General features: G+C 50.2%; 1 protein-coding gene across 1 annotated transcript in view; it reads left to right on the top strand.

Annotated features, from left to right (window-relative positions):
* Positions 1-14,817, top strand: part of GABRR3 (gamma-aminobutyric acid type A receptor subunit rho3) — a 52,518-nt gene that overhangs the window by 22,066 nt on the left and 15,635 nt on the right. Inside the window, exons 3-4 of the mRNA XM_054165866.1 lie at positions 11,108-11,175; positions 12,813-13,036. Of these exons, the coding sequence (XP_054021841.1) occupies positions 11,108-11,175; positions 12,813-13,036 (292 nt within the window). The remainder of the gene's footprint in view (positions 1-11,107; positions 11,176-12,812; positions 13,037-14,817) is intronic.

Below are 14,817 nucleotides of genomic sequence, written 5' to 3'. Positions count from 1 at the left end.
TGTGCCTGCTCCCCAAGCCACCCTGCCTTGTCTACTGCTAGCTCAGGTGTCAGCTCTGAAACATAGGCTTGATCTATTTCAATATGCAAATGGGGAGCTTGATAGAGAACTCCTCATCCTACTGTGTCACATGCATTTATATGATGTGTAATGTAATTTGTGAGCAAACTTCACATCATGTATAAATCCCCAAATTACTTCCATTTAGGCTAAGTATGTCTTCAGAAGATAGGTTACATTGCAATGCAATATGGGGAAGATGACTCCATTCAGATTATAGCCAGGCAGTCTTGTTCCAGTACTTGATACAATCTGGTATTTAGCATAAGCAAACTATTTGTGTGGTGTAGCGTGGTCAAAAGAAAGATAAGAAGTGGTCAAAACTGGCTTAGGAGAGACACAACATGTTTTTTATTGTTTTGTGTGAAGAAGCCTGGCTGGATATATACCTTGCTACTCCTGTGTGTCAGTGTGACCGTTTGAGGCTGTGCCTTTAAGAAAAGGGACAGTACTGGGACCCTGGCTAAATGTTTTCGGTACTAGAACAAAAACATTCTGATATTCTAAACGAATTTCATTGGTGGATGGACAAAATGCAACTTTAAATTGTAGAGCAGTTGGAATTTTTTCTGAGTTTGGTTTGGGAGTTGGGGAGTTTGGGTTTCAGCCTGTTCTCCCTGCCTGCTTCTCTGCGAACTGCTGGAGTTGGCTTTGAGATAAGCAAAAACTAATCCTGCATGGGCTTTTGAAAGCTTACTAACAACTCTTTTCCTTGATAACTTGCCTTTCTTTCTCTCTAACCCCTTTCTGGGGAAAAAGGGAGGTAGGGGGAGGGAGAGGGGGTTACAGGGAAGGGATCCCTCCTCGGGGAGGGATTTTTGTTGTGTTATTTCTCTTTGCTGTGTATTTCTGTGTATATATTGTAAATACCTGTATATATTGTGCTATATATAACCTGCTTTCCATATATGCTTGTAAATACATAGCTTTGCTCCTCCGACTGGGTTAGCTGTGGTTTCTCACTCTGTGGGGGAGAGAGAGAGCTAGGCCCTCTCTCAACCTACCACAGTCAGCCTCTAGGGAAGATATCACCTGCTATCTCTATTATCCAAAAGAAGCAGCATTTTAGCAAGTGCTGGCGAGTGTTTCACTAATAAACTGACTGAACGTTGCTATCTCGAGCCCTGAGCTGTGTTTTGAGCGCTGGCTAACAGACTGAGGTGCATCCCTCTCAGGAAGAGACAAGATTTCTGAGTCCGGTGGGTTAAGTTCCCCCCCAACAATAATTTTGCCAGACCAAATCAGTTAGAAGAAAATGGAGCTGTATTTGCAAGCACAATCTACACTCTGCAATGGAATGCAATGAATGTGTACAAAACATACAGGAGCTACAGTAATATACAGGTATTTACAATTAATAAACAGCACAAGGACACTCCTGGCCAAGCACCAGGGGAAGCTACCAGCTTCTCCCTGCCTGCCTTCCCCTCACCCCCCTGTAAAAAAAAGGACAAGAGAAAGGAGCAGAGAAGTTAGACTTAACCAAGGCCATAAATGTATTCATCTCTCTCCCAGCTCCATAAGGCAGTGATTAGTGAGTTGCTTTAATGGAATGACTTGCTTGATGACAATTAAATGAGCATTTATAGAAATGGGCATGTATATGTATGGGTATGTATAGAACTGAATCCTTCACTCTAGCTACTGTACATGGAAATAACTGGAAGCAAGGTTGTTTGCTGTTTGTTGTTGTTGTTTTCATTTGTAAATTTATTTTTTAATTACTTTATTGTAAAAATGCAAATATGGTTCTGTAATTTGTTCATTCATAGTATCATAGTATCAGTCAGGGTTGGAAGGGACCACAAGGATCATCTAGTTCCAACCCCCCTGCCATGGGCAGGGACACCTCACACTACATCAGCCTGGCCAGAGCCTCATCCAGCCTGGGCTTAAACACCTCCAGGGATGGGGCCCCAACCACCTCCCTGGACAACCCATTCCAGGGCTTCACCACTCTCATGGGGAAGAACTTCCTCCTCACATCCAGCCTGAATCTCCCCACCTACAGCTTCATTCCATTCCCCCTAGTCCTATCACTGCCTGAGATCCTGAGCAGTCCCTCCCCAGCCTTCTTGTAGCCCCCTTCAGATACTGGAAGGCCACAATGAGGTCACCTGGGAGCCTTCTCTTCTCCAGACTGAACAGCCCCAACTCCTTCAGTCTGTCCTCATAGGAGAGGTGCTTCAGCCCTCTGCTCATCCTCCTGGCCCTTCTCTGGACACCTTCCAGCACCTCCAGATCCCTCTTGTAATAGGGGCTCCAGAACTGGAGGCAGTACTCCAGATGGGGCCTCACCAGAGCTGAGCAGAGGGGGAGAATCACCTCCCTTGCCCTGCTGGCCACACTTCTCTTGCTGCAGCCCAGGATCTGATTGGCTTTCTGGGCTGCAAGTGCACACTGAGAGCTCCTGTTGAGTTTCTTGTCCACCAGCACCCCCAGGTCTCTCTCCTCAGGGCTGCCTTCCAGCCAGTCACTGCCCAGCCTGGATTTCTGCCTGGGACTGCCTCGACCCAGATGCAGGACCCTGCCCTTGGCCTTGTTGAACCTCCTGAGGTTGGCTTGTGTCCACCTCTCCACCCTGTTCAGGTCCCTCTGGATGGATCCCTTCCCTCCAGCTGTCTTCTGCACCACACAGCTTGGTGCCATCAGCAAACTTGCTGAGGGTGCACTCAATGCCACTGTCCATGGCACCCACAAAGATGTTGAACAAGCCTGGTCCCAGGACTGATCCCTGAGGGACTCTGCTTGTCCCTGGCCTCCACTGGGACATGGACCCATGGATAGCCACTCTTTGGGTGAAGCCATCAAGCTAGTTCTGTATCCATCTAGTGGTCACCCATCAAACCCATGTGTCACCAGCCTGGAGACCAGGATGTGGTGCGGGACAGTGTCGAAGGCTTTGCTCAGGGCCAGGCAAATGACATCAGTTGCTCGCCCCTCATCTATGAATGCTGTCACCTGTTCAGAGAAGGCCACCAGGTTTGTCAGGCAGGATTTGCCCTTGGTGAGGCAGGATTTGCCCTTGGTGAAGCCATGCTGACTGTTCCCAGTCACCTCTTCACTATTCTTCTGAGTCAGTAGTGCCCCCAGGAGGATCTGCTCCATGATCTTTCTGGGCACAGAGATGAGTGACTGGCCTGGAGTTCCCTGGTTCCTCCTTCTTACCCTGTTTGCAAATGGGGGTAATGTTTCCCCTTTTCCAGTCTGTGTGGGCTTCCCCAGACTGCCATGACTTTTGGAATAGAATAGAGAGGGGTTTAGCAGCCTCATCTGCCAGTTCCCTCAGCACCCGTGGGTGTACCCCATGGGGTCCCATGGACTTGAACACTTTCAGGTTCTTCAGGTGATCACCAACCTGATCTTCACTTACGATGTGCAGTTCTTCCTCCCCGTCCCTGGCATTGTCTTCCATGACACCAGGAGTGTGGCTAGAGGCCCTTGCAGTGAAGACTGAGGTAAAGAAGTTATTGAGTACCTCAGCCTTTTCCTCATCACTTGTGGCCATGTCACCAGTTTCCTCCACAACTTCCCTAGGCTTCTTTTTCCCATTCATATACCTGTAGAAGTTCTCAGTGTTCCCTTTAACCTCCCTGGCTAGATTCAATTCAAACTCTGCTTTGGCTTTCCTAACCAGGTCTCCTGCTGCTCGGGCAGCTTCCTTACATCCCCCCTGTTCTAGCTGTCCTTCCCTCCACTGCCTGTAGAGTTTCTTTTTAAGTAATAGTGTGTCCAGCAGCTCCTTGCTCATCCAGTCAGGCCTCCTAGCATTCTTTCCTGCTTTTCTCTTTGTTGGTATACATAGCTCCTTGGCACAGAGGAGGTGGTCCTTGAATACTGACCAGCTGTCCTGGGTCCCTCTTCCCTCCAGGGCTTTGTCCCAGGACACTTTGGTTATCAGATCCCTGAAGCAATCAAAGTCTGCACGCCTAAAGTCTGGGGTCATAAGCTTAGAATACTTCCTCCTGATTGCCCTGAGGAGATTAAATGCAACTGCTTCATGGTCACTGCAGCCAAGGCTGTCTCTGAGCCTCACATTGGTTACCAGCACTTCCCTGTTGGTGAGAACAAGGTCCAGCATAGCACCTGTTCTTGTTGGTTCCTCTACCATTTGGAGGAGGAAGTTGTCCTCTATGCAATCCAGGAACATCCTGGGTTGCTGGTGCCTTGCTGTGTTGTCCCTCCAGCAGATGTCAGGGTGGTTGAAATCACAGTATCACAGTATAACTAAGGTTGGAAGAGACCTCAAGGATCATCGAGTCCAACCTGTCTCCACAGACCTCATGAATAAACCATGGCACCAAGTGCCACATCCAATCCCCTCTTGAACACCTCCAGGGACGGTGACTCCACCACCTCCCTGGACAGCACATCCTAATGACGAACGACTCGCTCGGTGAAGAACTTTCTCCTCACCTCGAGTCTAAACCTCCCCTGGCGCAGCTTGAGACTGTGTCCCCTTGTTCTGGTGCTGGTTGCCTGGGAGAAGAGACCAACCCCTTCCTGGCTACAACCACCTTTCAGGTAGTTGTAGAGGGCAATGAGGTCACCCCTGAGCCTCCTCTTCTCCAGGCTAAACAATCCCAGCTCCCTCAGCCTCTCCTCACAGGGCTGTGCTCAAGGCCTCTCCCCAGCCTTGTTGCCCTTCTCTGGACACCTTCAAGTGTCTCGATGTCCTTCTTAAACTGAGGGGCCCAGAACTGGACACAGGACTCAAGGTGTGGCCTAACCAATGCAGAGTCCAGGGGCACAATGACCTCCCTGCTCCTGCTGGCCACACTATTCCTAATGTAGGCCAGGATGCCATTGGCCTTCTTGGCCACCTGGTCACACTGCTGCCTCATGTTTAGGCAGCTGTCAATCAGCACCCCCAGGTCCCTCTCTGTTTGGGAGCTCTCCAGCCACCCTGACCCCAGCCTGTAGCTCTGCATGGGGTTGCTGTGGCCAAAGTGCAGCACCTGGCACTTGGACTTGTTGAATGCTATCCCGTTGGACTCTGCCCATCTGTCCAGTCGGTCGAGGTCCCTCTGCAGAGCCCTTCCACCCTCTAACTGACCAACATCTGCTCCCAGCTTGGTGTCATCTGCTAATTTGCTGATGACTGACTCAACCCCCTCATCCAGATCATCAATGAAGATGTTAAAGAGCATGGGGCCCAGCACTGATCCCTGGGGCACACCACTGGTGCCTGGCTGCCAGCTGGCTGTGGCACCATTCACCACCACTCTCTGGGCTCAGCCTCCAGCCAGTTCCTAACCCAGCGCAGAGTGTTGCTGTCCAAGCCACGAGCTGACAGCTGCTTCTGTTTGCCTGTTCAGGACCTCATCTGCTTGGTTCTGCTGGTCAGGTGGCCTGTAGGAGACTCCCACAGTAATATCTCCTTCCCCTGTCTTGCCTTTAATTTTAACCCATACACTCTCAACCAGCTCATCATCCCTCCTCAGGTGGAGCTCCACTGATTCCAGCTGGTTATTGACAGAGGGCAGCACCTGCTCCTCTCCTTCCCTGCCTGTCCTTCCTAAAGAGCTTATACCAGTCTATCCCTACATCCCAGTCATGGGAATCATCCCACCAGGTTTCAGTAATAGCCACTATGTCATGGCATCCCAGCAGCACAGTGGCCCTTAATTCATCCTGTTTGTTGCCCAAGCTGTGTGCATGTGCACAGAGGCACTTCAGCTGGGCTGGCCCTGTTGTCCTCTTGTGCCAATTCCCCTTGGTTTCCACAGAGTGTCCTGGTGTGTCATTTGTGGCTTGCCTCAGGGCAGCAAGTTGAGAGCCCTCACCAGCTCTCCATCCCTCTGCCTCTGGTGAGCTGTCCCTCTGTTTGTCACAGGCCAGCAGGAGACTATTAACCCCTTCCCCCTTCAAATCTAGTTTAAAGCCCTATCAATGAGCACTGCCAATTCCTGACCCAGGATCCTTTTCCCCCTCTGGGACAAGTGTGTCCCATAAGTTGTTTTCAGCTCTGGTGCCTTGTAAACCAAGCCATGATTGTGGAACCCAAAGCCCTGTTGATGGCACCAGCCCCGGAGCCATGAATTGACCTGTTGGCTCTTCCTCAATGTTCTCTCATCCATTGCTGATGTTAGAGGGATAGCAGAGAACACAACTTGAGCTCCTGATCCCTTTAGCAGTTGCCCTAAGGTTCTGAAATCTCTTTTAATTGATTGTGAGCCTCTCATTGTTGCATCATCACTGCCCACCTGAAAGACCAGAAGTGGGTGGTAGTCTGAAGGACTCATGAGGTTGGGAATTTTACCTACAATGTCCTTTACTTGGGCACCAGGGAGGCAGCAGACCTCTCTATGGAATGGGTCTGGTCTGCATGTTGGGCCCTCTGCTCCCTTCAGTAGGGAGTCTCCTATAACGATGACCCTACGAGGTTTCTTTTCGGGATTAGTTTGGATGGCTGGCCTGAGCCAACCTGTCACTGGTGCAGCTTCTGACCCTCTTGAGCCCTCATCCTCACCAATGACCTGTTCCTCCTGCAGAGCCTCATCCCTGTCACTGGTGCAGCTTCTGACCCTCTTGAGCCCTCATCCTCACCAATGACCTGTTCCTCCTGCAGAGCCTCATCCCTGTCACTGGTGCAGCTTCTGACCTTCTTGAGTCCTCATCCTCACCAATGACCTGTTCCTCCTGCAGAGCCTCATCCCTGTCACTGGTGCAGCTTCTGACCTTCTTGAGTCCTCATCCTCACCGATGACCTGTTCCTCCTGCAGAACCTCATACCTGTCACTGGTGCAGCTTCTGACCCTCTTGAGTCCTCATCCTCACCTATGACCTGTTCCTCCTGCAGAGCCTCATCCCTGTCACTGGTGCAGCTTCTGACCTTCTTGAGTCCTCATCCTCACCGATGACCTGTTCCTCCTGCAGAGCCTCATCCCTGTCACTGGTGCAGCTTCTGACCTTCTTGAGTCCTCATCCTCACCAATGACCTGTTCCTCCTGCAGAGCCTCATCCCTGTCACTGGTGCAGCTTCTGACCTTCTTGAGTCCTCATCCTCACCGATGACCTGTTCCTCCTGCAGAGCCTCATCCCTGTCACTGGTGCAGCTTCTGACCCTCTTCAGTCCTCAACCTCACCTATGACCTGTTCCTCCTGCAGAGCCTCATCCCTGTCACTGGTGCAGCTTCTGACCTTCTTGAGTCCTCATCCTCACCAATGACCTGTTCCTCCTGCAGAGCCTCATCCCTGTCACTGGTGCAGCTTCTGACCTTCTTGAGTCCTCATCCTCACCAAAGACCTGCTCCTCCTGCAGAGCCTCATACCTGTCACTGGTGCAGCTTCTGACCCTCTTGAGTCCTCATTCTCACCGATGACCTGTTCCTCCTGCAGAGCCTCATCCCTGTCACTGGTGCAGCTTCTGACCTTCTTGAGTCCTCATCCTCACCTATGACCTGCTCCTCCTGCACAGCCTCATCCCTGTTCTGTAGGTGCCCTGCAGGCAGTGTGCTGCTCAAAGTAGCAGGCTTTCTCCGTTTGCATTTCTTCTCTCGGGCAGAGCCCTGTTCCCATTGGCCCTGCTCATGTGGGTTACTGCAGGGAGGCTGAGAGGCTTGCTGATGGGAGGGTCTCACACTCCCTGTTCCACTCAGAGTTACCTCCTATTCTGGTTTTGTAGAGGTTAGATTATGGCAATAGTCAATTTTCCTTTTGCAGTCTCTTATAGTTCTTAGCCTTTCCACCTCTTCTTTTAGCTCAGCCACCATGCTCATCAGATCCCTGATCTGCTCCCACCTAACACAGGAGCTGTTCCTTCCATCCTCCATATCAAGTGCTAGGTTCTGGCACTCACTGCAGCCACCTGCCTGAACATCTGCATGCTTGTGTGTGGTCTGTTTGGGTGCCCACTGTTCTTCTACTGGCCTTTGTTTCAGCAGTAACCAGCTTTCAGGAGCCACCCTCTACACCCCGCACCCTTTGTTTTGGTTGGTTTGGGGTTTTTTGACCCGTCAGTGAGCAGGCCTAGATGAGCACCCAGTGCTGAGCACCCAGTGCTGAGCACACATTGTTGAGTGAGCACCCAGTGTTGAGCACCCAGTGCTGAGCACACATTGTTGGGTGAGCACCCAGTGCTGAGCACCCAGTGCTGAGCACACATTGTTGAGTGAGCACCCAGTGTTGAGCACCCAGTGCTGAGCACACATTTTTGAGTGAGCACCCAGTGCTGATTACCCAGTGCTGAGCGAGCACCCAGTGCTGAGCACCCAGTGCTGATTACCCAGTGCTGAGCAAGCACCCAGTGCTGAGCACCCAGTGCTGATTACCCAGTGCTGAGCGAGCACCCAGTGCTGAGCACCCAGTGCTGATTACCCAGTGCTGAGCGAGCACCCAGTGCTGATTACCCAGTGCTGAGTGAGCACCCAGTGCTGATTACCCAGTGCTGAGCAAGCACCCAGTGCTGAGCACCCAGTGCTGATTACCCAGTGCTGAGCGAGCACCCAGTGCTGAGCACCCAGTGCTGATTACCCAGTGCTGAGCGAGCACCCAGTGCTGATTACCCAGTGCTGAGCAAGCACCCAGTGCTGAGCACCCAGTGCTGATTACCCAGTGCTGAGTGAGCACCCAGTGCTGATTACCCAGTGCTGAGCAAGCACCCAGTGCTGAGCACCCAGTGCTGATTACCCAGTGCTGAGCGAGCACCCAGTGCTGATTACCCAGTGCTGAGCGAGCACCCAGTGCTGATTACCCAGTGCTGAGCAAGCACCCAGTGCTGAGCACCCAGTGCTGATTACCCAGTGCTGAGTGAGCACCCAGTGCTGATTACCCAGTGCTGAGCAAGCACCCAGTGCTGAGCACCCAGTGCTGATTACCCAGTGCTGAGTGAGCACCCAGTGCTGATTACCCAGTGCTGAGTGAGCACCCAGTGCTGAGCACCCAGTGCTGAGCACGCAGTGCTGAGTGAGCACCCAGTGCTGATTACCCAGTGCTGAGTGAGCACCCAGTGCTGAGCACCCAGTGCTGAGTGAGCACCCAGTGCTGAGCACCCAGTGCTGATTATGCAGTGCTGAGCGAGCACCCAGTGCTGGGCACCCAGTGCTGAGTGAGCACCCAGTGCTGAGCACACATTGTTGAGTGAGCACCCAGTGGCTGAGCACCCAGTGCTGATTACCCAGTGCTGAGTGAGCACCCAGTGCTGAGCACACATTGTTGAGTGAGCACCCAGTGCTGAGCACACAGTGCTGAGAGAGCTCCCAGTGCTGAGCACCCAGTGCTGGCTGAGCACCCAGTGCTGATTACCCAGTGCTGAGTGAGCACCCAGTGCTGAGCACACAGTGCTGAGAGAGCTCCCAGTGCTGAGCACCCAGTGCTGGCTGAGCACCCAGTGCTGATTACCCAGTGCTGAGTGAGCACCCAGTGCTGAGCACACAGTGCTGAGAGAGCTCCCAGTGCTGAGCACCCAGTGCTGGCTGAGCACCCAGTGCTGATTACCCAGTGCTGAGCAAGCACCCAGTGCTGAGCACACATTGTTGAGTGAGCACCAAGTGCTGAGCGAGCACCCAGTGCTGAGCACCCAGTTCTGAGTGAGCACCCAGTGCCTAGCTGCTCTGTTTGGTTGTCGTGCAGTTTCCACGGTAACCCTTCCCCCTGCTGCCCTCAGGCCCGTAGGCAACCCGAGCCTGCTGCCTCCCCTCCCCTCTTCCGGAGGTCTGGAGCCACCAAGGCCTTGGTGCCTGGAAAGCAAGGCAAGCAAAGCCAAGCCAAGCCAAGCTCCCAGTGCTGAGCTGCTCGCCGCTGCCTCCTCTCTCCTCAGCCACGCGCTGGGTTCTCATTCAGATCCCACTGTGTTATAAACTCCTTGCCTTTTTCAGTAGCATGAAGTAGTGGGGTACCATATAAAACAAAGTCACCTAGTGCAGTCCAGTATGTGTTGCACTTGTTAATACATTATGTAGGCGGTAATACACAGCACACAGAACATGCTTAGCAAGTGTACAGCTTTCCCCACATGAGGTACTGATCAATCCTTTTTCACCATTTTCTACTCCAAACTCTACACAGAGAAGCAACTAAAGATGGTCATGGGCTGTAATAGATACTTTGTCTGTAAGCGTGGGAATAAGCATTGGAGCTGGTAAGAAAGCTCTGCAGTCTTTGCTGTATTTGATATGTTAGCTTAGCTTTTGCCTGTCACAGTTCTAAGCAGCACTCCGAGCAGTCCATTGGGAAGCTGTCGTTGCTGCCCAGACTGCAGTGCCAACAACAGCCAGCCTGGCTGCAAAAGGAGCTGAAAAATTCGTACTTATTTTTGCAACAGTTTAGCATTGGGTTTTACTTTTACACTGCAGTGTGCCCAGGCAGCCAGGAGGGCCAATGGCATCCTGGCCTGCATCAGGAACAGTGTGGCCAGCAGGAGCAAGGAGGTCATTCTGCCCCTGTACACTGCACTGGTCAGGCCACACCTTGAGTCCTGTGTCCAGTTCTGGGCCCCTCAGTATAGGAAGGAGGTTGACTTGCTGGAGTGTGTCCAGAGAAGGGCAACAAAGTTGGTGAGGGGCTTGGAACACAGCCCTGTGAGGAGAGGCTGAGGGAGCTGGGGTTGCTTAGCCTGGAGAAGAGGAGACTCAGAGGTGACCTTATTGCTGTCTACAACTGAAGGGAGGTTGTAGTTAGGCAGAGGTTGGTCTCTTCTCCCAGGCAACCAGCACCAGAGGACACAGTCTTGGGCTGCCCGAGGAGGTGGTGGGGCCACCGTCGCTGGGGGTGTTCAGGACGAGGCTTGACAGGGTGCTTGGTACCATGGTTTAGTTGATTAGGTGGTGTTGGATGATAGGTTGGACACGATGATCTTGAAGGTCTCTTCCAACCTGGTTTATTCTATTCTATTCTATTCTATTCTATTCTATTCTATTCTATTCTATTCTATTCTATTCTATTCTATTCTACTTTTTTATGATGGATTTTCTCATTCAGTGCACTAAAGCTGATGGACCATAGTGACTGCTGGGATGGGGTCCTCTGTATGTTGTTACTAAACAGTCTTTCCTTTGAAAAAAAGGATTTATGTTCCTCATCAGTCTTTCACTCTGTTACATTAAAGGGTCTCCAATTCCTGTGGGCATTGATGTGCAGGTAGAAAGCATTGACAGCATATCCGAAGTCGACATGGTAAGTTGGTTAGTAGAACTGGAATAAGGAATTTCAGCCAAAATTCAGGGGCTAAAAAAACCTCCAGCTGGATGATCTACAATCATACACTTAAAAGAAAGCAAACCCTTAAAGAGCAAAACCTTGCCTCGAAGCATGCAAGTTATTTCATTTAAACTAGTGTCATATGAGAGCACAGGTTGAATCTCTCTCTGGGCATGATGAACAGATTCGAATGGGCAGTGCTCTGGTTTTAAGATGTCAAGCATTCAGTAAGCCCCATAGGCTTCCACATGAGATGATGAGGCCTCACGTCCTTTGCCTTTGCAGGGCTGAATATCCCCACAGCTTCTGTCGTGGGTGGAGCTGTGGCCATAGCAAATGGAAATAAACAGACTGAGTTCCAGAAACGGTTCTAGGCACAAGGCACTGCAACCAAAGGTGTGTGGCACTGCAACATAAACTTTTCATTCCTCAGCCAAAATTGCCGCTAATAAACCCACCCAGACATCAGTGCCAGGTTTCTCCATCCTAGAGCACCAGGGCATGTTAACTTTGCAAACAGCTCTCATTTACAATGTCGTTTCAGAGTGACTGTAGCTCCTCTTCAAGTGTTGATTTTGCAACATCAGTATTGTGGAGGGTTGAAATCTCCCCCCAGCATTAACTCTAGCCAGACCAACTCAGTTAGAAGCAAATGAAGCTCCTCTTATTCCAGACATGTACCCAATGAATTTGTTTAGAATGATCTTTTGTTTTCCTTTTCACACCCAGTAGTGATTGATTTATATTTTTCTACTTTTCTGCTCAAAATCTGCAGCCAAATTTTGAAGGCACAGCCTAAACCCACCACAGTATGAACCCTTGTGTTCCCCTGCAAACACACCCAAATTAGAAAAACCCCGTTGCAGGGGAAGACCTAAATGTCTTCCCAATCCTCTCACCAGAAGCAATTCTTCTACTGAGATAAAAGATGTCTGCCTAATGATGCAAAGTTCTGTGGGTGAGTACAGAGCAGTCAGTACGTGCAGAAGCTCAGGCTGGGCTGCAGCATCCTCTCCATCTCTTTCCACATGTGTACTTGCAGCCATGTTGTTTCTCTAACATTTTCCAAGTGAAACAATTCTAGGCTCCTGTGCTATTAATAATATTGTTTCTTCATGGTGCATTTCTTTCATGAATATACTAATCTAAAACCCTGTGCACAAAGCACAGCAAGTAGTGGATTTTACAGACTGACCAAGCGCTCAAGAGGAACTTAAATGGCTCTCTTTGTAAGGAAACCACAGCTGATTCTGGGAAAAGCTTGTGAAGAGATTCCAAGGAAATCTGTTTCCCTTTGCCTTTGGTTAATCTTCAAGCTTCTTTATCACTTCCCTGATGGCCCAATCAGGCCACTGAAATCTGTGCAAGTTTTATCTGAACATCAATGAAGTATAAAGCTCAGACTTAGACAGCAGTGACAAGACAAGCAGCCAGTATCTCAGAGAGAGTTCTAGTCTGTATTTAGTGGCATTTGATTCCTCTCTTTGAGGATCTAGCAGATGATGTCCAGAGGAAACAAAATGATCCTTTGCATGAGTTGATGACATTGTGCTGTTCCCTCCTGCATGTGAATAAAACAAGCATTGTCTTCTTTTATTTTTAATTAAACAAAGGACTTCACAATGACTTTATACCTCAGACATTACTGGAAGGATGAGAGACTTTCGTTTCCTAGTAACAAAAACAAAAGTATGACTTTTGATGGAAGACTGATAAAAAAGATCTGGGTACCTGATGTGTTTTTTGTACACTCCAAAAGATCTTTCATCCACGATACAACTGTGGAAAACGTCATGCTGCGAGTATACCCTGACGGCAACGTCCTCTTCAGTCTACGGTAAGAACAGTACCTTTGATAAGGAAATATATCACTTAACAGTTGTGGACCAAGAGTGTGTGCAGTGAGAAATCACTGGAAATACCTGCAGTTAAGATTCTGATGCTGAACTGGCATTAATCCCCTGGTATCTGATAGCAGAAACTGGTTACCAGCCTACTAGTGGGAAGATAAATTTTGGATTGGTAACATCTAGATAACATCCTTCACATACTGGTTCCTGTCACAGGTTAATGGCATTCTTTCATCTGTTGCAAATGGCACTGAAGCTTGTCAAGATTGATTCATTGCCAGTGATTTTAGCAGGGGAGAAGTCCCCCCTTTTATTGAGTGGTGGTCCAGCCCCTCTCCCTGCATGTGTGGCCAGAACGTGCAGGGAGAGATGCCAAACCCCACCTCCACCTACCTCAGAGTGAAGGATCCTGCAGGTGCATCTGCTAGCTTTGGGGGGCCACAGGCACCAGTGGGGGTCATTGTAAAGTTCCAGCTGCATGCTTTCTTAATCAGCCTTGCCTTCAAGACTCCCTCCTGCCAGTTCCTTATCTCAGAGCAGTGTGTTCTGCCTGTGCAGTCAAAAATATTCATGGGCCAACCACGGACCGTTTCCCAGTTCACCCATACCAATACCTGCCACGTTAACCTGTCCTAATACAGCCTTTCAAATCTGCTGTGTTGGGTTTGCATGGCAAGGTTTTAGCAGTGGGAGAACTACAGGGGTGGTTTCTGTGAGAAGCTGCTAGCAGCTTCCCCCATATCCACTGTCAGTCATCTCCCAGATGGACCCACGACTAGCCAAGGCTGAGACCATCACTAATGGTGGTAGCACCTCTGTGATAATGTATTTCATAAGGGGAAGCAAATCTGCACAACAGCAGCTGGAGAGAGGCATATGAATACATGAGAGAAACTCTGCAGACACCAAGGTTGGTGAAGGAGTGGGAGGAAGTGCTCCAGGTGCCAGAGCAGAGATTCCCTGGCAGCTCTGGTGAGGCAGCAGGCTGCTCCCTTGCTCCCCTTGGAGTTTAACAGTGGAGCAAATACCTATGTGCAGCCTGTGGAGCATCCTGTGACAAAGAAGATAAATGCCTGAAGGAAGTTGTGGCCTCACAGGCATCCCATGCTTGAGCAGGCTCCTAAATAGAACCTGTGGACCTGTGAGGAGAGGAATCCATATGGGAGCAGGTTTGCTGGCAGGACTTGTCACCTTGTGAGAGATTCACACTGGAACAGTCTGTTCCTGAAGGTCTGTGCCCCACGGAAAGCACCCATACTGGAGCAGTGCATGAGGAATTGTAGCCCGTGGGAAGGACTCTCATGCTGGAGAATGTTGTGGAAGACCCCATGCTGGAGTGGTGTGAAGAGTCCTCCCTGTGAGGAGGAAGGAGCAGCAGAAAAAAATGTGTGATGAACTGACTGCAACCCCCATTCCCTGTCCCCCCACTGCCACTAGGGGAGAGGAGGTAAAGAATTCGGGGGGAAAGTTCAGTCCAGGAAAAAGGAGTGGGTGAGGGAAAGATGTTTTATGATTTGAGTTTATGTCTCATTATCCTACTCTGATTTGATTGGTAATAAATTTATTTTCCCCAAGTTGAGCCTGTTCTGCCCATGATGGTAGTTGGTGAGTGATCTTCCTTTCCTTATCTTGAGCTATGAGCCTTTCATTGCATTTTCTTTCCCCTGTCCAGCGGAGGACGGAATAGAGTGGCTTGGGTAGGCACCCAGAGCCCAGGCAAAGTCAGCCCACTGCACCTGGGATACTCCTGAAAAACACAGCATTGGTG

Source organism: Dryobates pubescens, chromosome 12 (assembly GCF_014839835.1).
Source record: "Dryobates pubescens isolate bDryPub1 chromosome 12, bDryPub1.pri, whole genome shotgun sequence".
NCBI classification, from domain to species: Eukaryota; Metazoa; Chordata; class Aves; order Piciformes; family Picidae; genus Dryobates; species Dryobates pubescens.
Note: the sequence above shows the minus strand (reverse complement) of the source record. Positions and strands in the feature narration are given on the sequence as shown.